Source organism: Vidua chalybeata, chromosome 1, assembly GCF_026979565.1.
Source record: "Vidua chalybeata isolate OUT-0048 chromosome 1, bVidCha1 merged haplotype, whole genome shotgun sequence".
Taxonomy (NCBI): domain Eukaryota; kingdom Metazoa; phylum Chordata; class Aves; order Passeriformes; family Viduidae; genus Vidua; species Vidua chalybeata.
The window spans coordinates 118869958-118897120 of record NC_071530.1 but is presented as its reverse complement, the minus strand read 5'-3'; the positions used below and the strand labels follow the sequence as shown (position 1 = coordinate 118897120).

Here is a 27163-nt window from a genome sequence, read left to right as displayed (position 1 = left end):
CATGTAATTAACAAGTCATTAAAAACCCCCAAAAACAAGTACAAAACCACAAAAGCTCCCCCAAACACTCTATCATTTTTATGTTTACATTATGATAGACTTTCAGTGCTCTGGTGTTTTACTGTCTCATACAGGGCTGACAGTGCACTTGAAAGAAGTGAAACTAGTGCTAGTGGGTTTTAATTCTTATCAAATACAAACCACATAATTTCAAAGATTTTTGGTTATCTCAAAGCATTCATTCCTTACCTTCTGTTTCTCTCCTCATTCTCATTTTGTCAAGTTTCCTCTGCTGCTCCCTCAACAGTGCCTGCTGTTGAATCTCTAGAGTCTGGTCATCTTTTGGAGGATCAGGATACATGTGCCTCAAGACCATACGTGTTTCAGGATCTAGAGCAAAGATATGAAATTTATGTTTATTCCCTAAATTAACATTTCTGAAAAACATTTTAAAAGAAATATCTGTCATGAAAAATATTAAAAATTTAACAGCCAAGAGGATGAGCAACTTAGTAATGATTTTACAATTTTACTATATTAAAAATACACGTTTTCAGGTAAAGAATAAACAGAACATCACACAGAAACATTATTTGTTGGTTGGTAAAAAAGTCAAACTCAGTCTATTTTCAGTAACACCATGGTATCAAATGCACAAGAAGTTTAAGCAGCAGGGACTGGAAGACAGGTCAGTGCTCTAAGTGATGACACAGCATTGTGAGGCCAAGAATTCCATGGAATTGCAGGAATAGCCCCACAGAGAGATACACACACACAAACAAAATATGCCCATGAAGTGGATTGCATGGGCAGTAGCTCATGAAAAGCCTAATTTTTGTCTTTAAATCCTGCGTGGAATGGAAGCTAGAGGAGAAGGAAGATGTTTCCCTACCCTTTTTCATCAGTAACAAGAAGATCTACCTGCCTTTGTATTTAAGTTCATTAAATTCCCAGATATTCTGTATATTGACAGGATCTTCTGCCTCCTTTAAGGAAGGTCGCCGAACTGGAGCTTGCAGACGAAGCCTGGCCATCTCAAATATGTCCCTTGGATTCTTCTCTCTCCTCCTGCTTGACAGGTTTGTAAAACAAACAGAAAGCAATTTAACACCATACTATTAACGAGTTGGATGGAAATATAACACTGAAAATGTTCAGATCTTTTATCTTTAAATAAAGCTATCAAAAGAGGAAAATAAATTTGAAAATAATGACACTGCACACTGTGTTATAAATAAGAGATAACCTGCTTAACATTAAAAAACCCTCATACTTTATAGAGTGGAACTAAGGCTGGTAATTAGTTGTGTCTTTTCCACCTAATTGGTATGATTAGCTAATACATTTTGGAAGCAAACCAAATGTATTAAATAAAGAGAATACGATTTTTTAGTAAGAAAGAAAGGACTTCCACAACAGTACAGTATTCATAAGCATATTCAGCAGTTGTAGTACTGCAGTTTACAGGCACAAATTATGCCCTAGAAAAAAAAAGGTAATGAGGGATAATTCTGCCTTAGACATCTGTTTTAGACCACTTTTCAACACAGAGCATTGCAACTTCCTATCTCACCTGTACAGCCATTCTTAAAATAAATTTTAGGAAAAGTCTTGGAAAAAACCCAAACACATTAGAAAAAAATGAAAAAAAATTATATACAAGTTCTACCTTGATATTTTAATTCTACTCATGTGTATTGGTCAACTAATACTAGCTAGTAATACACAGTACGTTCCTGTGAAAAATCTAGCTTTGGAAACAGAAGATTAAATTCTTACCGTGTAATTGGTACATTATCATGACTGGCCACATTTAGCAACTGTTCCTGCAGCCGCCTCTCTTCACTACGAAGCTGTTTCCTCATCTCTGATAATTCGTTGATCACATTCTTCCTTTCCTCTGGAATTTAGCACAAATAATTTAAAAATAAGGCATGTCAGAGCAACTTTTAAACATAAGTAAAAAAATAAAGGGAAAAAACAGATATGAGGAAATGTTAATTAAAACAAGGATTGTACAAATGCAAAAATCACAATATTTCATACACTAGAAATAAGATCAGAGTTTATATTTTGAGACAGCACAAGGACCAGAACCCCTAAACAGCAGAAAACATACAAATGTCACTGGAAATGTTTCGCTGTATTTAAAAAAGGAAAAGCTATGGAATACAAGTGGGTGTTGCCAGTAAATAGCCTTAATTTGAAATATGCAAACCTACACAGTCCTCAGATAACAGGAACTACAGTGGTATCTGCAAACACTCCACATAATTTTTTTTTCTTGACTAAAAAGTTGGGTGTATGCAGATTCTCTTAAGTGGTCAAGAGTTCTAACTTCAATTTTTATTACATGCTTATGTTGACTTTTCAGACCTGCTTTGAGTCTATGCTGGTTTTTGTTATCAGGATAGCATTCCTCCACAAGTTAAACCTGTTTCAGAAATGCCTCATTTTCCAAATAACATACTTATAGTTTGATATTTGACTGACTTTTAGACTTTAGTGTACAGAACTTAGCAGGTAAGTCTTACTAGTTTAAATCCTCAAACACGAGACTCACTTTGTATGTCTTTATTTCTCTCATTACAGAAGGTCTGAGTCAATCAATTTCCAATGGCTGCATTAAGAACCACTGTGTCTCCAAAATCCACAAGGACTTGTGGAATGGCCTCAGGTACTTCCTGCTGCAGGCTAGCATTTGTAGGACATCACTTACTGGTACATTTCATGTGTTGTTTCGTATATACTTGTAAAAAAAAGTATCAGCAGAAAAATTACTGCTTTCCACCCACATATTGTCAGGATAACTAATATAAAAAACCCAAAGGAGACCCTTCCAGCACATCTGAATTTTAGAACAACCAGTGAAAGCTAAGAGGAATGAGGAGAGGATTAAGCAGGCTAACAAACATAGGTAGAATTTAAGAGTTAGAGCTGCAGTGCTGTACACTCTGAAAGTCTAATCCCTTACTCAGCCAATCCAAAACTTTGCCATTTTGCCATATTCTGGTCACAGTGGTACCACTGTTCCAAGAGATCCAGCACTTCCCATGCAGACTATTCCAATATCAGAGTTTTTACAAAAACATATATCCTTATGATGACACATAATGAATGCACTTTTGTGTTAAAAATTCAGACATATCATATTAATATATTAATAGTACTAAGAGAGAGAAAACACCTAGACAGAAATGCAAAATTTAAAGGACTCTTTCTTTGCAGGCAAGAAAAGGAACTGTAACAGAGAAGGGTTTTGTTGTAACAGAAAGTGAGTTTGCAATGAGGACAAATACCCACCTAATGAACGCAGCTGATTTCTTCTAGCAGGGACAGGTGGAGAAGGAGCTCTGGGCTGTGGAGGATCCTAGTGATCATCATCAATATGAAATGTAATTTGTAAAGGGAAGAAATTGCAGTACATTTTATTTCCTTATTTTACAGCTAATTTACATTAACAGGTGGAAGTCAGAACAGTAACCTTACAGGTTGTGAATGCCTATGGTTTTTTTTAAATCTGATCTTTCAATGTATAATCCAAATTACTATGACAATACCTATAATGAACTATTCAGAGTTCTAAACAAATCTATTCCAAGTACTGCTGAAAAAATAAAACTGACCTACTTCCAGAGCATTCTTCATATTTAGGAAATTTAGGGTTTAAAGTGTGACATAAAATATTCTCTGAAACTGCACTATAAAGTATTTAGCTCAGTTCAGACAAAGTTGGTAAAAAACAAATAAACAAACACTTTCTCAATAGAAAGACAGAACTATGGCCTGAGATTCAAATATCATAAACAATTATTTAATCTACTCTCTTCTAGAAGTTTCTTTTAAAAGCCAAAAAAGCTCCAGAGAAGACTATCAAGTAAAAGAAACGAGAGGTCTCAGAACCACTACTGTAACTCATTTGTGATACAGAGAAGAAGGCAAAGCATATTAGGAGTAATAATATTCTTGTACTTTGAAAAACATAAAGATTACACAAGAATGTCAGTAGCTGCAAATTAACTATTAAACTTCATGCCTAAGCAAAGCTCTTCTGTGAGTGAGAACGATGAGCTGCTAGATTATATGTAAACCTTCTTATCCTAAATATTGAGATCATCAGACCCCTGGTAAGGGTCTGGACAGCGTATGTCCTCTCAAAAATGAGGTACTCATTCCTACAGAAAATGCACATGCAGAAAAAAAAATAACACACCGCCAAAAAAAATTCTTCAATACTTGAAATATAATTTAACCTTAAATTTCAGAGCTCCAAGACTGATTAATGTAAAGACTGTCTTGTTATCCATGGCATTCCAGTAATAACTGGCAAACTTGAAAAACCTGGCATGATTTCATACACAGTACTTTCTTAAATAAACCAGTAGAAGTTTGGTGTAACAATCATACTTGTGCATAGTAAGACAGATGGCTCTCAGCAGAGGGAATCCTTTCTTCTTTTCTTACTGATTTGTTCTTCAGAGCGGGAATGACGGGTGAAGATTGTCGTGACAACTGCAGGGAGGAAACCAAGGCTGAAACTACATCCCTATAGCTTTTGAATAAAGTGTTATTTTGGACAGGCAAAGTTTTGTTAGTGTTTTCCCTCTGACAGAAAGAAATGTTCCTAAGTGCATAAAACAACTGCAAAAATTATTTAATGTGATTTTTGTTTTCTACCTAGAGAAACTTTAATACTTTTTTCCTACCTCTAGAAATTTTAATACTTTTTTTTAATATTTCAGTTATATATCTTTTTTCCTCTAGACACTTCCTTTGTATCTGTCATTTTAGAGAAATTACAGAAATTTAGTACAAATTTTATAAGAGAGGGAGTTTTATAATTTACTTAGGATTCTGATGGACAAAATCTATGTGATGGATTTCTTACATCATCCAGGTCAAAGGAAAATAATAAAATTACCGAAACCACCACTGTTTAAGATGAACAGTCCTACTAGTCCTCTAATAAACAATTTTATTTATATTTACACCTCAGCAAATGCAGTTCACAGTATTTCATAGCAGATATAAAAATCAACTATTGAGTGCAGATTATTCATCTTGCTCTTACTATATTTTAATGCAAATTTGATCAACAAGATAAGTTTCTACTGCAGTATGTCTGATTTTTCCATTTTTTCTGTTCTCTGTGCATTAAGTATACTGCAGTTTGATAAACTGAGAGGGGAACAACACTGCAGGTAGAGGTCTATGAAATCATGTGATTTTCTTAAAATCCAGTTATTTTTTAAAGTTTTCTAAGAAAAGTCACTTAACATACCATCTTCTTTTCCTCTTCCATCTTTTCTTTCTCAAAATACTGTCTCAATTGTTCCTCTTGCTTTTCTTCTTTTTCTTTTCCTTGTTTTTCTGCCTCTTTTTTCCTTTCTTCATCTAATTGAATTAATTCTTTATTTTTCAATCTTCGCTGTAACATAATTAATACATAAAAAAAGGCTCAATTAAAAATTTGTTTTCTTTCTCTTTGAGAAGTTAAAATTACACATCAAAGTGATTAGTATGAAATAAAAAAGCATATTTCATTAGTCTGACTTTAAATACCCAAATTAAAATATATCTCATGCAAATATCAAACAGCAGCAGCCCTGGATTTGCTAACATCATTAAACAGAATTCCTAATAACTTCTATAAACACCAGTTTGTGACCCCAGATCTGCTATCAGCTAAGGCTAAACTGTAGGAGTCATTTCCAAAATTTCCTTCTCTGATGGCCTTGTGGCCTCTTCCTACAATTATTTATTATATTCTAAATAATGCAAATTTATTAAAAAATGCAAACCCAAGAAATAAAAATTTGGGGTATGAATTAAATTCATGGGTATTGATTTAGGTTTGAATTTACCTCCATGAAAAGTATTTACTAGATCGGCATTCATCCAAAACAAGCAGTATTCTTATCTCAAAGATATCTCCTTGCCAATTCAAAAACTCTTTACAAAATATTCCTGCATAGTTACATTTTTCAAATAATTCTATGAGAGCTAGATTTAAGACAAAAACTGGGATGATGTTTTTTTAATTCACCAATTTGCTAAAGTTTTTTATTGGCCTCATCACCAATTTCTTTTAGAAAGGAGAACACAACTGTCATTTATAAAACTACAGGTTTTTTCTTGAAAGAATTAACAATACTTCAGGTTTGTAGTATAGCATGAAGAGTGAGAAGAATGAGCTCGTTAATGCTGACTATCTTCCACTTCTCCTCTGCCTAATTCAGACCCATTTAAAAGCAAAGATCAACTCACAGGACACTTCTCAGCTTACCTTCTAGACAACAAATACTACAAAGGGTTAGTTTAGGATGGAAAGAAGTCAAAGCATCAAAATACTACACCTCCTCGTCTTTTCTCCTTCTCTCCTCTAGTTCCTCTTCATATGCTTTTTGAATTCTCATCCTCTGCTCTGCGAGTCGTTTTTCCTCTTTTTCTTCTTCCATTCTAAGTTTCTCTCGCTCTGCTTCTTGCCTACGTCTCTTTTCTTCAATCTTAAAAACAAAAAAGTGTTCAACTGTCAATAGCCAGTAATAATCTGATCAACAACATTTACCACCATGACTTTTGCAGTACCTACTTGCAAAATCAAAAGCTATATGGTGCAACTGAAAGAATCCTAGAGCCTGTCCTACATTTCAGCTTCAGAATTCCCTTAAAATAAGATTCTATTTTACTATTTCTTTTTGGCCATTGGAGCCACCCCCCTACAGGAAAACTACTTAAAAACACTACTAATCAAACCAGAGTGTTTCCTAACACTTGCTCTGTTCAAGATGTGCTGGAGTAACACTTTTATTCACTGGTTACATAATGGAGGATGGGAAACCAAAAAGATATGGTAATTATCCATTCCACAATTGCAGTATTATTACAGAAAGTGCTGACTTACTGAAGCAAAAGTTCTGCCCATTCTTTAGTCTATTTAGCAGCCCTATGCATGGAAAAAAAACCTTGAACTTTTCTTTTCAAGAGATCCACATCAAACTACTGTATGACTTTAGCAGTCTCTTAAATTATCATCTATTATTTCCTTGATAATGGTATTTAACTGCACTGATATTTAATCCGTGCAGCATAAGATTAAATGTGAAGTATTACGGACAGAAGACATAAGCTGGTTGAAGAAAAAACAGGTTTTATACACCCATCAATAAATAACTACACTGTGACTGATCACAATTTCATTTTGCTACACATGCATTTTTGTCACATAGACCTCCAAGGGCAAACATCTTGGTTTCTCTAGTCATTTATGTATGCAAACCTGTACTCTATGCACACTTTCAGAACTCAATACCATATTTAGAGAGCTGTACTTAAAAAAAAAAAAATAAGAGCCTAGATTAAAGAAGCCAACTATTAAGAAATGCTTGTCTAAGTGATGATACTATGTAAGCCAAAATCCAAGAAACTCTATAGTACGTAGCTTTTAGAACAAGTACACCGCTTGTGTGGAGACCTAGCTGTGATAACACAAGTAAGGTCTTTGGTGGGCACTGATGATTGACTCTGAGTGTAAACTGTCTTTTTACAATTTATTTCACTGGATGATATCTGGCATGAGCATTCACCTGTAGACGCAGGAAGTTCTTGTAGGACTCCTGTCGCTTAAGCTGCTCTGGAGATGGAGGTTCACCAAACACATTACCTCGAGCAAAAGGAGAGGCCTGTGCAAATGTAATACCTAAGGGAGGGGAAAGGTTACAGATAAAAAACAAACTTAAGACAGGAAGCCAGAGTGAGGAAGGGGGAATCCAAGACACTTGTTTCAAAAGGAAGCTTATGGCAGTCGTAACTCAAGGCTATAGCTGGGCTTGAAAGTTCTTACATTTTCTGCCTGGAATAATTGCCAGGTTTTAACTGTTTAATACCATCCAAGTGAGCTGCATTTCTACAAAATAACACCCACTAAAGTCATCCATTCTACTGTTCAATCTGCAGATTATTTCTAAGAACATTACCTGCAAATTAATTAGAATAGCAAATACTTTACACCTTGTAACTTTACTGCTTGAAATTCAACACAGCATCCTAACAGAACAAATATTTACACAAAATAGCAAAGGATGCTACAAAAAGCAAAGCCCCAGACTGGCAAATAAAATTCTAAGCAGTCAGAAATTTGAATTCTGCCAGTATGAAGTTTGAAGTGTCAGATTTACTCTAGCCCTGAGTTACGACCATGACATAACCATACCAACCCCAAAGCTCTAGATAGGAGGATTAATTCAGATACCACACAGAGCAGGTTTTGCAGAACACTATCCCTACAAGAAGCAGAGGACAAAGAAAGAAGTAAAGGAAAAGTAGAGTAAGTTGTGTTAACTTTCCAACTCATACAGCATGTTCTTCACTCGTATCATGTCTGCTCTGAAGGATAGTGCCACAAAGATGTGCAAGAGCAATAGCGCCACTGAGCTGAGACGAACATTACATTTCCCTATATGGTAACACCCAAGTCAGATGAAAACATAAATAACACATTAAAGTATTCCCATAGGAATGCACATGTTTACTGCTACAGCCTAGCCTTAGGGACATGTGTTTGCATACCAAACTTTGAGATTATTTTTCCTTACATGGAAGCAACGCTTGAATCCTTCCAAAATATAACTAAATTTACATGTGGCTCTTTCATGATGGAGCTACTTCCATATAAAAAAAGCAGAATAAATTCTATATGCTGTTTGGCATGAGTACAAGACAGACAAGTTACTATGGAAAGTATCAAGGAAAATGCCTGCTGTGTACCACCTACTATCCTGCAAGTTCCTCTTTTAAAAGGGCAGCGTGCCAAAAAAAACAGAAAAACAAAAACAAAAAAAAAAAACAAAAACAAAAACAAAAAAAACCCAAAACAAAACAAAACAAAAAAAAAAAAAAAACCCACCAAAAAAAAAAAAAACCACAAACCCAAGTAACCAAACCCACCAAAACATACACAAAGCCACTCTACTACATGGCTGATCGAATTCAAGGTGCACGGCTATAAAGTTCCCATCACTGATCTGCACTACCTCCCAGTCCCAAAATAAGGGATCTAACTGGGGGCTCTTGGCTGTTTTACATTATTACTTTATCAGCCTTCCTGTTTCACTTGTTACTAAATGGTTAAATATACCATCTGTTGAGGATAAAGAGAGAAAGGTGGGACAGGAGGAACAAAAGTCAGTGGTAAGGATCCTGAACTGGAATTGTGCAACATAGATTCACGCCCCAAATACCATGTTATTCGTTATTAAGAAGTACAACAATTCAAAAAGATAAAGAAAAGTAGCATCTAAGCTGAGTTGAGAAGACCATCGTCAATCCTGGCCTTTGCCCATGCTAAACTAGGGACTGGTCTGGAGAAACACAGTGCTCTCATTTAGATGTCTCAAAAAACATAAGACGATAAAGATGCATTTGTTTCAAAATATGAAAATAAATCAAAATCCCTAGAACTTGGAGGCAGTGCACAGGGCTCCAATTTACCTGTAACCTTTTAGAACTTGTTAACCTAGTTACTGTACCAATTTCATCTTAACCTCTAACATCATACACCTGAAGACCTCCTTTTATTCCAGTCTCACCTATTACACAGCTGTATTTTACTGTGTCATTTAAAAATAAGACAAACATGTACAAAGATTTGATTAAAAAACACCAAATCTGGAAACTAATATACTGATCCTGACTCTTCAGGGCTAAAACAGCTTTAGTTATCATTACTGGCAAGACAAGTAAGATTTTAAGATTACACAGTAACAGCAATGAAGAAATTTGGGAAAGAAACATGATACTGACTTCACAGGTAGAGAGCACTAACACTATCATAGATCACCAGAAAGAAGTAAAGAACTATGGAATTTTGATCACTAAGACTTATGGATAGTTAGAGGAGTAATACAGTATTCTTAAAAACCTGCTATTTTATTTGTAGATGCTTCTGAGTTCTCAGGTCTTGAGGAGGCCAAATTTAGGTCAACAATAGCCCTCTTATCTTCATATAGTCTTGCCTCTGGATTATGATATGCCTCTTCATTTCGCTTGTGCATGACAGTCAAGTCCGCTAAAGGGAAGGGGAAATAACTGTTTATAATGTCTTAATCTCATAAAGGCATATTCATTGTAGATTCTCCAAAATACAGGGGGTTTTGACCAGATTCCACTTTTCCCGAGCATATCAGCCATGGGAACAAAAAAACTCGGGGAAAGACAAGAATACAGAGGCTAAGGGTGAGATTGTAATAATTAGGTACTATTAACTAACAGATTAAAAGATTTATTTTCTTACTTTTCTATTGTTAGGAATGATTTTTCCTGACAAAAAACAAACCTCCCTTCTCCCCTGCCTCAAAATGCTATTAATTGGAAAGATAAAGAACTCAAAGACAAAATTGATTGACAAGTCTGTGTTGACAAGCAGGTATTTAGAAACCACCCTTTCTTCTATCTCCTTAAAGCTGTAAAATACTTTTGAGTTTAGTATTGATATTTCAAGTGCTGAATCTCTCTAATTACTGTTGAGGGAAATAAGTGCAATTGAAGGACTGAAGCATATTTTGGTCTTAATGTCTTCAGTAATATCCAGGTGCAGATTTCAATATGTAAGCAAAGCAACATTATGCAACATTTTCATCAAAATTTACATGGTGCCTGATCAAAGACGTTAATTTCAGCTCATTTTGAAGTGTTACCATACTACACTTAGAAGGATGATTTCAAAACAAAAAACTACAGCACAGTTTTCAGATTACCTTTTGAAATAATGTTTCTGATAATTATGAATTACTGTAGTCATTAAAGTACACATTCTGAGAGCTTTAAATTCCATGCCTCTCTCTAAAGCAACCTTTGTATATATCAGAGTCTCAAAAGCTATTACAGACATTTTTAAGAGGATAAAAAGACAAGTCACACCACATAAAAAAGACATGTCATAAAGCATGTCCTGTTTTGTGACACTCGACTCACAGCTTATCCATCATGCTGCCAAGCTACAGTGGGAAAAGTATTTTACATATTTAATTCAGGAAAACGGGGTAAGAAGCTTCTTTCTCTTGGTTTCTCATTTACAGACAGAGACAAACTTCTCAGCAGTTATGTGCAGAGCTCAGGCCAGTATGAGACCTTTACATTTCCAGTCACACCACTGTCGAAGCCTAGAGGAAGAAGCCAAACACATCAACGCAGTGCCTGAAGTCAGGCAGTATGAACACCTCTACCTGCCCTAAGGATAAACACAAGCTTGGATCCTTAATACAAGCTTCTATATTTTAATTTGGCCACAAAATCTTTAAAAAGCATTTAAACTTTACTCACTACCCTCAAAATATACTATTAATTTTGACATATGTTGCTCAAGTGTCATAAAACTAAAACTAACTACTTTTGTATATAAACTGTTATCCAGTAAATATTTAATGATTTACTGGAAGGGTAGATGAACAACCTGCATCATAACTATCTTCCAGCTCACTACTCCCATCTTGTATTAAAGAGCACTTGGAAAAAAGCAAGCCTTATAAAACATCACTGCTGAGTGCTCTTTATATAACCATTTACCAGCAATGTTACTTTGGGAAATATAAATATTCCACTTAGCTTTGTATATTTATATAAACACATTTCCATTTTTCATATCGCAAATAGAGATTTCTAAACCTAAGAAATCATTTTTAAAAAGAAAAAAAAACTAAAAATCTGTTCCTAGGACATGTTTAAATAAAAATCTTCACAACAGACTTTAGCATATTTGTATTGCAGATGATTCTGACAGTTTGTTTTCCTCCTTCTCCCTTTACAACTGCATTGTCTTCACTTATAGTTGACATATCCTGTGTTTCCCATTTTGTTTGGATTGTACTCTTTGAATGATTCTACAGAAATCAAAATAATAACTCAATTATTCCTAGAGTGCATCTCTTTGAAACAAGTCTTATTTGTCAAAGGCTACCAGTGTTACAAAACAAAGAATAATATGGCTGAATAGAGCCCTTACGAGAGCAAGAAAACATCAGTCTTGAAAAGACAACCCATAATTTTCACAAACATACTTATCAGATTTCCTTCTGCATCTTTGAGAGGAGCACCACCACCACCTCTTCCCCAGGGATTGTAATTCTTCATTTCTGCTTCTAACTTCTCCTTCTCCTCTCGCTCTTGTCTGCGTCGCTCTTCTCTTTCTCTTATCTAAAAACAAACCAGCCAAAGTTAGTTCCACAATAATATCACATTAAGTGGAAGTTGAATAAAAAGTTAACAGAGCAAACTGAATGCTCTCATTATCTATTTGCCTCATCTACAGCAAGAAAATCCAAAGAGTTCACTGTCTACACTGCAGACAGTGCATTGCGTTGTGTTGTGCTTGGCCAGTTGTGCATAATCAGAGAAACATCCTACACATTATAATACTTCCAAGTTCCAGAAATGTCCACATGTGACATTTGCAATAGATCAAAAGTTCCATATCTTTGGATCTTTGATAGAGATGTTTATACTGGCTGAAAATTAAAAAGGCAAAATTCTACAGTATTACCACACTTGCTTCTCTCAATCTGGTATGTTTTGTTTAACCAAAACTTAGACTGGAGATGACTCTAAATAGTAAATGCCTAACAGAATGTTACACAATTCTATAATCATTCATAAAATAGTTTTCTGTAGTAATTCACTATGATCTATGTATGTAACTCGGGAATGTTCATATGCTTTGTTCTTCTTTTTCTTTAAATCATTTATGTAATTAAGTCTCCTAATTTGTAGAATTTATAAAGTGAACAGCTGTTAAAAAGTTCATTTTTTACTCAAAGTTTTTAAAACACTAACCATTTATGTATTTGAAATATATTAATGTATTTTTCTTAAGTTTTTTTCTCATGTGCATTAGAAAAACATTTCATTAGATAAATATAATTAGATAAAACACTATGAGGGTGGTGAGACATCGGAACAGGTTGCCCAGAGAAGTTGTGAAGTGTTCAAGGTCAGGCTGGATGAGGCGTCACACAGTCTGGTCTAGTGGAATGTGTCCATGGCAGTGAGATTGGAACTAGATGATTTTCAAGCTCCCTTCCAACCTAGGCCGCTCTATGTTTCTGTAATTTCCCTTTATCAAGTAATCACAATTCCATAAGAGATATAATGAGTCAACAAAGACCCATCTAGCTCCTTCAACTGTTTACAAAAATCATCAGTCAGGTTTATCTGTAGCAAAAAGAAGACTATCCTAATTGCTTTCAACCATAACAACTACAAAAGATTGTATCATGCTATGTATATTAGACTTTTATGTCATATTGTGCAGCCTCTCATATAGCAAGGTAATACTTACAACTATAGTGAGAAAACGCCTTCAGAAAACCACATGTACAGTATCTGACACTATTCCTAAATGGTTATTATATTCTTTATTTGACCTTGGTTGGCAGCCTTTCCTTTATTCCTTATGCACAAATATAATTAGAACTAATTTTTATAGGTATTATTTACCTCTACCAAGGAAATATATAAAAAGTAAGATAAGAAAATATTAAGTGCCCCAGAACTGGGTTCTAGGAAAATTTCTGCAAAAGTAAAATGTTTCATAATGGTCAAATACATTTTATAACTATAAGCTCCCACAAGGTGCAGCAGGAAAAAGCCACTAAAGTGAGTATAGGACTCAGATGTCTACTGGAACAGGAGACACAAAAAATTGCCTAGTCTATCAAAAGAGAAGCGAAAAAGAAGTAAGACACCACCTACAAACAAACTGGAAATAAACATGAGGCCAAACCTTTGAATTAGTGTCCAAATGATCATGAAGAAATTACAGAAATTAGACTGTTCCTAATAATTCTAGCAATAATGGAATATCAGAGCAATACAAGCCATTCCTTTTAAGATGCAGGTTCTTATGTTTATGAAAACAATTATATAAAGCTACATGCCTGGAACTAATCTGTTTGCTGTGACATTCTTAACATTCTCTCCACCTCTGCCATAAAATTTGAAGAGCTTACTGTCCACCTGAATGTGGACAGTGAAAATGAACTAAAGCAGGGTCAGAGGAAGGAAGTGATGGAAGAAAGGAGAGTTAAAAAGCTTTTTATTTGTAAGCTACATAAAACTGCCTGAAAGAGTACTATAGTTAAAACCATTATATGTCAAAAAATAAAAGAATGAAGAGTTAGAAGGTTTAGCACTCAGTACCTGCTGCTGTAATTCTTGCTGATAAGATAATGTTGCCTCTTTGGAAGGCTTTGTTTTTTCTTCAGAATACACTCCTATGCTTCTTTGTCTGTCTCCTGAATTCCTCTGTCCAGTGTTACTTCTAAATTGAAAAATCACACATATAAAAGGAAAACATCACAGGGTCCAGAGTGAGGTAAAAAATTTTAAAAATCCCTTCCTGAAGTATTTAAGAGCTGTTGTTTCTCATAGCCTGGCAGTTTATAATCCCAAACATTTTCTTAGGTCCATATGAATAGCAGTTCACGGAATTATTTTTTATTGTCTAGATAGAAATCCTCAATTAGAAGTTTGAAGAGTGGTCTTTATCACATTTTATTTGAAAGGCATATCTGTTCTCAGCAAAATATTACCAACACAAAAAAAAAGTATCAATACAGAGAAATACACACAAATAATATGACTATAGCTAATATTTACATGGGCTGCTCTGCTGGAGCTTGGCCTAATGGAGGATCCAGACTCAGTGTGGGTTGCATTCCCATCATTCCTGTACCATCTGCACAGTAAAAAAACAAAACAAAACATATTTTAAATTTTGAATGCTCAGATATAAATATTTGTCATTATCTAAAAGAACAGAGTTCACTACTCAAACTCTGTGAGTATAGAACAAACAGAACTCTCAGCTTCTATAACAAACTCAGCTAACTCATGATGCCCTCTAAAGCAAGAAATACAATGCCAAGGTATAAATCTATTTCTTAAATTCAACTAAATCCCTTTAGATTTTACAAATTACCTCATTAACATATTCTACATCAAATAACAAAATTAAATTACTCGCTTAACGGTGACACATCCCCATTCTTTCCTAATGTCTTTCATATCAACTAGTCAAAGAGTTATTTTTCTAAGTTTTTTTTCTCCTTTATTTTACCTTTTCTATGAAGATAGCACAAAAAAATTAAGTATTTCTGTTTTTTTTCTCTAAAGAAAAAAAAAATAAAAAAGACAAAAACAAACACCACATAATCTAGTCCCTCCCTACACACATCACAATAGTTTCAATCATGAAATCAGCATGAAGCAAAGGACAGGCAAAAAAGGAGTTCTTAAAATAGAAAAGCAGACCACTTCATACATTATTTTAATATATTTAATGTATTAATAAATATCTTTAAAATATTGATAATTATATCTGTAACAACACGTAAACATGTAATTAATTATTTTAAGTGATTTTAGGAAATAATGTTTTAATTAGCAAAATAATAAAGAAAATTATCTGGGAAGAGTAACAGCAAAGAATCTGAGGCTAGAGCTTGTTCAAGTGATGAACAAGATTTCTGGAAGTCACAGCCCTTTTGGTTGCTGGAGAAAATTACTTCATTCAAAAACAGTACTGAAAAAAAGCCCTTTTCATTCAATACACATCTTAAAAATGGGTTTAATTTGCTGTTACAAGTTCTACATTATTCATCATTTAACTAGATTAAAAGCAGTCATATAAATGACTCTTAACAACCAAGCCACCTAATATCATCAACTTACAGTATGCAAGAGCAGGATCCAAGGGATTCCTAGCCCCATAAAAGTAATAAGCATCATCATAAGGTGTTTTATAGTTGTCTGTCAAAACTGGTGGTGGAGGTGGTGGCAACGGTGCAAGCCTTAAAGAAAAAAGGGACACAATTCCTTGGTTTGTTGTACAACTGAAAAGATATCATCAAAAGAAGAGGGGGGAGGAGAGAAGGAGAGGGAGGGAAATAAAATGAAGCAGGGATGGGGATAGAAAGAGAATTGATTGTGGAAAAATTCTAGACTTAGTTCAGCTGAAGACCTCATTAGTGGCATGCAGGAACAAGATGCAATAAGTCTCAGTAGGGAATAAACCTTCCCTGAGGGAGTAGTGCGTGAGCCCAGACTATTCCAGAGATCTAAAGAACATAAAGCAAGCACACCTTCTTTAAGTGGCTCAATTAATGGTACTTCCTGGCTATGTCAGTAAAGAAAACAAGGCAAGATCTGGTCAAAGGGTGAACAGCACAGCTTCAGCCACATGCCTGAAGCTCCTTCTCTCCCTGAACAGTTTAGTCACAATCACAGCACCTAGTGGAAGCTGTCCTTGCCTACAGTGTATTTCTGAGCTCAGCCCTAGGAGACTGCTTAATTAATAGAGGCCAAACTGGTGCCATGCCTGCCTTCTGAAAACATGGACTCTGCAGGGCAAGTGCCCAAGCATTCTCACAACATGACTCTATATTACAGACATGAACATAATTTCTACAGCTCAACCCTCATCCTACACAAACACCCACTGTGAGAGAGCTGCCTTCAGAGATAATCCAGCCTCCATGGATACTTTCAAATAAACTACGAGGAAATTGTCAAAATATTATTTCTACCTTCATCAGTTCCTTGGAGGAGGATCAACAGTACTACCAAGCTCTACCTCAGCAGTAATAACATGCTAAACAACAATCTTATTTAACATGTAAAATGAACATGATGGTGAAGCACCTGGGAGCTACCATTTCCCCAAGACTGCTGACTAGACCCCTCTGAAAGTCTTTATCACTCTGAGAGTCTTCATTCACTGGAGAGGCTGAACGGGCTGGCATTGGAGTTTGGAAAGCCACTCTGGGCCTTTCAGGAGGTACCTTCTCTTCAAAAGCTCTTGCTGTGAAGCCAAACTGCTTCAATCTATTTGGCTGAAGGAACAAAAAATAAAAGAAGTAAGAGAGAGGGAAAAAAACAAAACAGAACAGTTACCTTATTACTAGGAAATATTCTGAACCTCCATTTACATTGGGTTGAACACTTCACTGGATCCCAACTTTCAAATTTCAAATGTTCAAATTTCTAGTAACTGAATTTTTTCCTCCCAATGATCTACTAGGAATCCAGTATTACTAGGAAATCCAGGAAGTTTATCAGAGATTTACAAAAAGCAATCTTATCATTAGTTTCAGGAAGTATATAAATCTAGTTAATGCCCAGAAAAAAGAACATTTCCAGAGGTGTCTGTAGAACAGTTTATCTACAGCTGCCAATTTTCCACAGTGACACTATTCTCATATTATGCATAGAAAAGTTTCTGAAATCCCTCCCCTCCACAAGATTCAAATAACTCGTAATCAGTAAAAACTAAAATCAAATACACACTGAGACTTCTTCCAATAAACATTTCCTTGCAATACCATTATTTTATTTTTTAAATTCCTTTTATCTTATTAATTTTTTCAACAACAAAAATTACAAGTTTTGGGGGGAGTTCTTTTTAAAACAGAAGAGCAAATGTTTATTGATAACTGTCAGCCTCAGAAGAAAGTCAAAAGCAACATGCAAATAATGTGAAGGCATGCAAGTCAGTTTCAGAACTATCCCATGACACCAAGAAAGCCCTTACAGCAACTGCTCTGCATAACTATTCTAATGTTTGTTTAAATAAGACAATATAATAGAAGAATGGAAAAATATCATACACTGTATAAGTCAAAGAGATTTTGTTCTGAATTTATTGGTCCTAATATTGAAGTTCTTCAACTAACATGCATTCAGAGAAAGTAATACTCGAAACTAGCTACATATTAAATATCTACCAGAAAACCATATACCCTACAATATGGAAATATTTCAACAAAGTATTAAATCTTTACCTCCTCATCATTTAGCTGCAAGACAGTATATATAAGGCAGTTAGTACTCACCAATCAAGGACTACAGCATTTAGATAAAAATTCTCAAAATCTACTAGACATGCATATTTGCTTGTAGCATTTAACTTCAAATTTCTAGATGTGAACACAGAATAAGGTAACAGATACTAGCTAAAGCAATTGAATTTTATAAATTTGTCTTTTCAAATCCAGTGTCTTGAGCTGCAGAACATTCAAAACAGCCCTTCTCACTAACAACTTTAATCTGAAACCATTCCCAAAATTCCCCAGGATTTCAGCTCTACAGCTGATTTCAGATGTGACTTCAGTACTCAGTTCATCCTGGGGATTGTTTCAGTTTAAACAAGCAGCATATACAACAGTCTACATTTATAGATTCTTAATCAGGCATTGCTATTTAACCAACCTGTAATTAATCAAGAAATGCACCTAATTAGAATCACTCCCTGAGAGGCAATTTAAAGCTAACAGTGACTGATGTTTAATGAATGTAGCAATTCAACTTAATTGAAGGCTTTCAGATAAATTAGTGCTTTTAAAAACACTGTGCATGTCATCTACTTCCTCTAGATAGAATTTTGTTCCTACAACAGGCACTTTGCAGACTCTGACTGAGATGTGTATGGTATATTGAGTGCTGCAGCACAGCATGCTTCTGCACAGTCAGCTTTGATTACACAGAACTGTTTACACTGACCTTGCAGCCTGCTGAGCCGGAAGAGCCAGCATCCTCTGCTCAGCTCTGCCTCCTCCCCTGCCTGCCTCCCGCTATACCCTCTATTCCTCTCCCTTTCACCATGTGAATCCCTGATCAGCCAGCTGACCCTTCTATACCAAATAAAGCAGAAAAAAGATTCAGATTTTTGCCAGATAACTGAGCTGAATGAGTTTGAAGCAGGGACCAAACAGGCATGACAGACACTTCATGGAAGGAAGGCAGGAACATGCAACCAGATAGGTGTTTTTCCTCCCCATTTAGGAGTAAGAATTTTGATTCCACTTCATTGCTTGTCTGTGTGCATTCTCAGTCTCCTGTCTCCCAAGTTTCACGGAAAGAAAGAAATGGTATCACAGAATATTCAGAGTTGGAAGGGACCCACAAGGTTCTGACTAATAGCATCTTACAGCTAGCTATCCACTTTCATTTTCTAGCAAAGATGACTTCTTTACCCTCTACTGAACCCTCAAGAAATGACACAACTTTCAATCTGTGTCAAAGCATTCCCCCAAAACAGCACTGGTGATGATTTAAACCAGTAACCAGTTAACTTAATAACCAGTCTATTCTTGCTTGAAAGTTACCACCCTACATCCTAAACAGCACATCTCCACCATAACCAACCTGCAATGGCTTTGGGCACATAGCAAGTACATGGAAATCACACAAATTCTGTCAGTCTCTGAAAGACTACCAGTCTCCTAAAAATGTTACTAGTGCTGACAACCTACTCCTGGATGCATGCTAATCAAAATTCTTAATGTAATCATCACCTTACTAAGGAAGTGGAGACAGTAGTAACTCTGCATTAAGTCTTACACACAACACAATACCAAATAACTTGCATTTTACAAAATCCTATAAAAATGCCTGTAATCCTAAACACTATACTGATCACTTAAAAAAAATTACAAATTTTAAATTAAAAACTGTTATAATGAGAACAACTCATCTGTAAAACAACCTTTTTTTTTTTTTTTTAAATTGAGAGAAAGCTTTCTGCAGCATACTTTGCATTCCCAAAGAAAGGTTACTACTGTGTGCATTGAAGAGGCTATCACTGGACACTAAGTAATTCTTTCCATGATAGCCACTGTTGATACAAATTTCTATTTGGACACAGCAAAATAAAATGCTCAATAATTTCCATGAAAATATTTTCCTCTGATGTTTAAAGTATGTTTAATGACTCACAACCTGTGCTGTTTTTGGCTAGGGAAGAGTTGATTTTCTCCACAGTGTCTGGTGTGGGGCTGTGTTTTTATTTGTGCTGAACACAGGGTTGATAATATAGAGATGTTTTTGTTATTGCTGAGCAGGGCTTACACAGAGACAAGGCCTTTTCTGCTTTTTCTGCTGCCATGCTGGTGAGGGGCCTGGGTGTGGCTGGCGGGCTGGGAGGAGACACAGCTGAAAAAGGCATCCTCAACTGACCAGGACTTCCAGACCATAGGACATTATACTCAGTGCAAAAAGTGGGGGGAAGAAGGAGGAAAGGGAGGATGTTTGGAGGGATGTTGTTTGTCTTCCCAAGATGTGTGATGGCTGAACACCTGCCTGTCCATGGGTAGCTCTGAATTCCTTGTTTTGTTTTGCTGGTGTGTGCAGCTTTTGCTTTCCATCTTAAACTGTCTTCATTTCAACCCTTGAGTTTTCCAGCTTTTACCCTTCCTATTCTTTCCTTCCCTGATCCCACTGGTGGGGAAGTGAGCAAGCAGCTGCTCATGAGGCTTGGCTGCTGGCTGGGGTTAAACCGTGACACAGCCTCATCATCCTGGGCTTCCATTTTGTTGTACACTGATGCCCTATTAAATAGCCCAACATTTATCATTTTATAGAAACTCCACAGAGTTTTGTGACTGAGCAACCACAGTGTGCATGTGAGAAAACAAAGAATAGGCTATATAGATGAAAGAAAATCCAAATTTCTTACCTTCTTTTCTGGGTCTCGAGCTCCAGAGGCAGCAACTGAGAGCTCAAGTTCCTTCTCACTGTTTTGTTTTTGTAAAAAAAAGAATCTAATCAGAAAGCAATAACAACTATATTAATTCTTTCAAAGAACAAATTCACAACTCTAGTTAAAAGAACTCTGAAAGCACAGGATAACAGAAGACAATGATTCTGCTTGAATTCTTCTAGAATCAGGGAAAGAAATTATATAATATTTGTAAATACAGAGAACTCTGAAGAAGTATCTGGCTATCACCCATTTCACCTAGTAAAAATCCAACTACCATAAAAGGAGAAACCACCACAACTCTTTTTTACTACAACTTTTCAGAACATTCCTAAAAAATTTGTTTTTATTCACATTTAAGAAGTTAATATCAAAGACATTGAAATGAATGATTTAAAAGTGCAGCAATAAATACGGTTTTGAAATTTCTGGGCTCAGGCTTGTGTTGCATATACAATTTTTATCACAATGAGACTGTCAAATAGGAGCCAATTTTTAATTCCTTAATCTTTCTCTAATATTGCTGTGTGTTTTTATGTATCCAGACTATAATTCAGTAGATAGTGACTAATAGGTAAAGAAGAAATGAATATTTTATTCTGCATAAGCCAGATGATCAAATGCTTTAAAAATGAAAGGTCACTTTCCAAAATTGGAGGGCAAAACCAAAATCATTTTCAACTTTGCCAACTACTTAGGAAATCCTGTACCAGCAAAAAAAGATAACTTTAGTTAAAGCTTCTTTACCCATAAGAAACTAAAAAATCAGTTGTAAAAATGAAAAAGTATCTGGGTTTTCTTCATTCCACTGAAAGCTTGTGAATATGTTCATTAAAAACTAAAGCTCTCATGACAATTAGTTTCATTAAATGCAGTATTACTCAGCTGCCTGGAATCCCTTAGTTATGAAATTGCTTCTTACCACACTGAATTAATGGAATGCCTTTAAATTTCAGCCATTATCTTTTAAGAAGATAGTAACTTTCCATTACCGTCTCTTATTCCGCTGTTGCTCAGCCATCTGTTCCATTAGTTCTTGCCTGTATTTCTCCTTTCTCCTTTGAAGAAGTTCTCGGTCCTGACCACCTAATGGAAATGACCACACATTTGTGTAAATGTTCCACAAAGTACACAAAAGGCACTGGACAAAAACATTGCCTTTCAGTCAATTTAGAAACTGAAACACAGCAGACTATACAAGCACTGTATCTCTACTGACTAAAACAAAAAAGGTATCTAGTTTTAATAGACAATTTTTTTTGGAGTATGATGATCAAAACTACTAACATGTTCATTATTATTTCCTAGTTTGCCTGGTTTTGTATAGTCAAGAAACTATAAATTTCAAAGCTATTTGGTACAACAGTGACTAAAAAAAGTAACTTTTTTTTTTTTTTTTAATCTAATGTTCACCTAAGGAAGATACACTACAGCACTCCAAAATTAAGAGGCACTGCTCTGCATAAAACTGAACATTAAAACTGAAGGGAGTCAAACCCATGGGGAGGAAAGTAAATTGCTCCACTTCTAGGACGGCTCCCATGACTACTAAGAACTAGCAAAGTACCGACAGATGTGTGTATGTAAAAGGAAACAGTGATAACAGCTCAAATAGATTTTAAGGAACACAAAAAACTTCCCCCACAATAAGTGCAGAGGTCCTCTATTATTTTTAAAAACAAACCCCAGAAAACATCAGCAGCACCTTCTGTATTTTATGCCTATTAGACACAAAGACTCTTAACATACTCTGTACACAAACTGACTGGATTTCTGGTGAAGCAGACCTGAATAATAAAGAGAAGGAAGCTGGAAAGAAACTAAAACAAAAGCCAAATAAGCAACAGCAACAAAACCCAATGCATGACTGACTGATTTATTTTTATTTAACTGTTGTGCTGGGACTACAAAGTGACCAGAACGTGCAAGATAACCTCATGGCTTGTGACTTTCGGGGAGTCTGAAATAACTTCCCATTTTCAAAAAATTCCAGTTTTAATTTACTTAATCTTTACACAACATAGCTTACAATACTCTTCTAACCAGGACTGATAGGAGTACAAATTTACACCTCTGTGTCCTCAAGTTACTTCAAACGAGATGACTGGGCAGACCAGAGTGACCCCTATGACGCCACTGGTTTAATGCTGCCTCTAAACAATTACAAAACTCAAATGATAAAATTAACAGAAATTATTCTGACAACTGTTAATCTATTTTGCCATAATTCAAAGCTAGCTTGCCTTCAAAAGCTCCCATCCAAAGAACTACTGGAGTTCTTTTATTCCTGCCTTATAGTTTCCTGAATTCAGCTAAGAATGCTATGTCTTCACCAGTATTTCTCTCTATTACACTCCATACTAGTGTTTCCTGTTAAACTTTCTAGCTAGAGGAGAGATAACCAGAATCATTTGTCACAGTACCATTTTTCATATTTCTGCAATTAAAATTCACTGTAAAACAGTGTCTTTACCAATACAGAGGTTAAGATTTCTCCCATACTTCATTTTGTAAAAATAATTTAATCACTTATCTAGGCCTTAAAATGTTAATGAAATCTAAGAAGGAGCTTGGGCTCTTCAAAATTAATTAGTAAGTCAAAAATTAATTAGTAAGTTACATAAAGGGTGAAAAGGAATATGTTTTGCTTTAGTTTCTCTTTGTAAATAACTATTATTTACCAGTCTTGGAGACAACTAGAAAAAGGAAAAACAAATGCTCATTTTTCTAGTTTTTAACTATTCACATGGAGAAATAACCTATGCAAAGAAAGTCTAACTCAGCGTTATTAGCGAGGTTTTTATACATACCAAGAACAAGGCCTGTTGCATACCACCTTTCACCTGCAGACTTGGCCTTTTCACTAGCTGAAGAACTAATCTGTATCTGATTTCTGGCAAAGACAAAAAAGAAAATGGAGTGATCAAACTCAAGAATTTCTTACACAGTCTGTGGGAACCACAACAGACTCACTTGCATCACTATGTGACACATTTGTGACAGTTTTCCTACAATCCAAAGAAATATCCCAAGCAAAAGAAGAAACTGCCTGGCAAAAAGGCTTTCTCATAATTCCCATTTGCCTGTGGTTTCTGAAGCCATCAGAAAAACTGACTCAGTTGAGCACTTCACCCATGCTTGACAGACTGAATGGTGCCAGTCAAGAGTTTATGTAAGGACTTTACAAGTGTTCTGCTTCTGCCTCACCCACTTAGATCATTTCAGGATGTGCAAAACCAAGACAAGAGGAAGAAAAGGAATTTTAAAGCTACTATCAAAACAGGATTCCACAGTATTTGACTCAATAAAAGGCATCACTTGGAGAATAGGTGCTCTTTTAATTCAAAAAGAAAATTGGCATGCAAGCTTCAGTGGCCAATTTCAGAGGAAACATGTTTTTCTTGTTAAACTATATTCTAGCTGCAGGAAAAAGTATCAGGCATTTCAGACAATGTTTTGGGACTTGAAGTCAACATTTTTGTCTCACCATGATTTTGCAGTGCAATTATCAGAAAAGTACATGGTATACCACACCTAGAATCTCCAGTTCTTGAGAACGGCCGCACACGTGCTCTGTCCTTTAATTCATCTTCATAATCTGCAGGTACATCTCTTACCATTCCATTCAGATAGGGCCTTAAAGAAATAAAAAATACTCAGCTATGCTTGCCTAGAAACAGCCAATCTGAAATGGAAGGTTCAGCAGTTTTGTGCAAATGCATTTGTTGCCTGAATGCACATTGGACAGCAGAACCAGTTCTGAAAATATAACAAAATATTCTAGAAATAATTCACTTTGCTAGCACTGTCAGGGCAGCTCTCTGTCTGGAATGTGAATTCCCAAGCCTACTTTCCTGCAGCCCTTCTCTAATGAGCCTGGTTAAGTGTTTTGTGAGTGTTTTGGGCTTTTGACACTCACACTGCATTAATTGAAACAGATCTTGCTGCTCTTAATCCCCAGGAGCCAATGAAATCTTCAACAGGTTTTGGCACACAGCTATAGGGTAGGTCTGGTGGAACAGCCATTTCAGATATGAAAAGCTTCTTCAATGACAATCTACACTTCACTACACACGTGATAGACTTTAAAACAGTGAGGTGACTTTTGTTCGTGGCAAAAGACTGGCAACACCGTGAATACAAAAATTCAGGAGTTAAAATTAGAGTCATCTACATAAGAAGTGAAATCATATGATTGAAACTTCAAGTAACTTCAGAGTTGCCAAATATGGTATAGACACAAAAGAGCTGTTCCTGAAAAGATCTGGGGAAGTAGAATTTATAAACTTCTCCATACTTGCAAAATAACAGCTCTATAATGAAGACTTCAAATTAACACGACAAAATAGGGCAAAAATAGGTATTCAATGAAAAACAAAGTACCCAGCAAATGCTATCAAAGTTATACTTTTTCCAGAGCTGGACACAGCCATGGACTTCCTATTAAGCAAACAAAAAGAAACCCAAAACCTAGGTAAACATGGGGGAAAAACCTCATTCTTTTATGTAAAAAGAACCACAGCTCTGCCAATCTCTAATTTAAATAGAAGCCAATAATAAAAGGCAAAAGGATGCAAGCAGATTATTAAACATTAATCTGGCATCTTAACAACCCACCAGAACAAAATGAAAGAACATTTACCCTCTTGGCTTAATATGATCTTTCATGATCAAGTTGATCTTTATGACAACAATCAATCTACTCCTTACAAGGCTGGTCACATAAGACTGAAACACAGCCAGGAAATAGAAAGACAAGTCTCCAGTGTAATGAAAAGATGTAGGAAGGAAGAAGAAAAAAAAAAAAAACAAAAAAAAAAACCTTGGAATTTAAGAGGCAAACTTTTTTTGTAGCCAGCTTAGCACAGCAGGCCATGTTGGCCCAATTCAATCAAGAAGCTGCTGTCTCCTGTTTACAGGACAGACCTGACAGCTAGGGATGGATTAAAGCATTCCACTTCTAAGAACTTAAAACATTTTCCAATTCTTCTCACTTCCCGGTCACCATTTCTGTTTGTTGAAATATGCCACAGACCTTGTGCCTCCATCAAAACAGAAGCTCTTCTAAAAAGTCCTGTTATGAACATCTGCCTCTCCAAACTAATAAACCCCATATAAAAACCTGAGAACTTCAGTAGAGCAAATAAAAATATGCCTCCTTTTGAATTTAGTTTCTATCATGAATCAAGTGTGTTTGGGAAAAGTTGACTTTGCCTGAAATGCAGAAAAAAAAATGCTAACTCTTCAGAAGATGAGTGTCACCTAAGTTCCTCCTTGAAGAGACCGAATTTACTTCATAGGAGGTTAAGTGGAGCTCTTTTTCAAAGGAGAAAAAAATACTAGATTAAAAATCACATTTAATAAAGAAATACTGAAATAAAAATTCATAAGTAGAAAATATACTGAATAAAAATACATTAGTAGAAAATATACACCAAAAAACCCAAACAATCTTCTGTATAAAATTAAGTCCAGGGAATTTAGGTAATGGTCCAGCAGCTTCTTAAAAGAAGATGCACCAAGTCTGCCTATAGCAAAGATAAGACTGTCTTCTCTATTCTCTTTTAAAAGAAAACTGGAGATAAAGCAGTTTCAGAGGTCTCTCCAAGTATCTCATGGATTGCCTGGTAATATATTAGTCACAGATATTTATAAGCACCGTACATGATTTCTGGAATAACTAAAAACTAATCTAGTAATATTCAACATGATATCTACTGCTGGTTCAAACACCATACTTGTTGATATTTTATTTATATAGTTCTCTATAAATTCTTTGTGAAACAAAGTAAACCCCAAAGCATTATTAAATGGTTACTTTCATTTAAATAATAGACTCTGTCCAACTGCATTAGACAGTGGCAAACAGCTACCTAATAAAAAGAGGACACATCCTTCTGAGTATTAACTAACACAGAGAATTAAACAGTGCTGTTAGTTTCAAAAAATTTTGATTGTCTTTGTTAAGACACCAAGTTAAGCTTCTAATTATTTTTCTTTCTGAAAAACTATAGGACAAGTCCGCTCTATCCCAAAAGCTCATCTGCTCATTTCCACCAATAATACACTACAGAATGGAACGAATTTTGAATTTTGCAGTCTTTTTTCTGAATCTCAGCAGAAAACAGACAATCTTGTTCCTCTCATCTATTTAACCACTGTTTCCATTTGCTACTCTTTTTCAGAAACATTGTATGAATAAATACACTTTTTTTAGAAGCACACCAGAACACAGTCTGAAAATTAGCAATAATACATTTACTAGAGTCTCCCTCTCCCAAATACTTCCAGACATTTCATTTTTTCCACTGACTTACTTCCTTTATGATTACTTTTTTTAAAGCCTGAGAAAGAATATCAAGAGCTATTTTTGGAGAAAAATTATTCTAACTCTCTTGGCATTTGAAATGAAATATGAGTTCATTGAATTCAGAAATTGCTTTTCTAGTAGAGGAGCCTTTCCCCTCCCCTCAGTTATTAACTTACATACTATCCAGAAAATTATCCCTGTAAACAATGACTCAAAAGACCATTTAACCCATCCACCAGCAACTAACAACAAAACGTAATAGTAATATTCAACACTGTTGAGAGTGGTAAAATTTGCCTTTTTTTTCCTAGAAGTGTTAATTCTAG

General features: G+C 35.4%; 1 protein-coding gene across 3 annotated transcripts in view; it reads right to left on the bottom strand.

Moving 5' to 3' along the window:
- CSPP1 (centrosome and spindle pole associated protein 1) overlaps nt 1-27163 on the bottom strand; it is a 61872-nt gene that overhangs the window by 13453 nt on the left and 21256 nt on the right. The window contains exons 9-27 of one of the 3 annotated variants that reach the window (XM_053965815.1): nt 24062-24163; nt 23338-23420; nt 21520-21613; nt 20504-20561; nt 17832-17846; nt 16693-16883; nt 15724-15842; nt 14650-14728; nt 14191-14311; nt 12054-12189; nt 9920-10066; nt 7587-7699; nt 6357-6506; nt 5282-5428; nt 4408-4512; nt 3304-3370; nt 1780-1900; nt 926-1068; nt 250-390 (exon numbers count right to left, since the gene is read on the bottom strand). In XM_053965815.1, the coding sequence (XP_053821790.1) occupies nt 250-390; nt 926-1068; nt 1780-1900; nt 3304-3370; nt 4408-4512; nt 5282-5428; nt 6357-6506; nt 7587-7699; nt 9920-10066; nt 12054-12189; nt 14191-14311; nt 14650-14728; nt 15724-15842; nt 16693-16883; nt 17832-17846; nt 20504-20561; nt 21520-21613; nt 23338-23420; nt 24062-24163 (2132 nt within the window). Of the gene's footprint in view, nt 1-249; nt 391-925; nt 1072-1779; nt 1901-3303; nt 3371-4407; nt 4513-5281; nt 5429-6356; nt 6507-7586; nt 7700-9919; nt 10067-12053; nt 12190-14190; nt 14312-14649; nt 14729-15723; nt 15843-16692; nt 16884-17831; nt 17847-20503; nt 20562-21519; nt 21614-23337; nt 23421-24061; nt 24164-27163 lie in introns of all 3 variants that reach the window. The other 2 variants (XM_053965824.1, XM_053965833.1) reach the window with 2 other exon arrangements.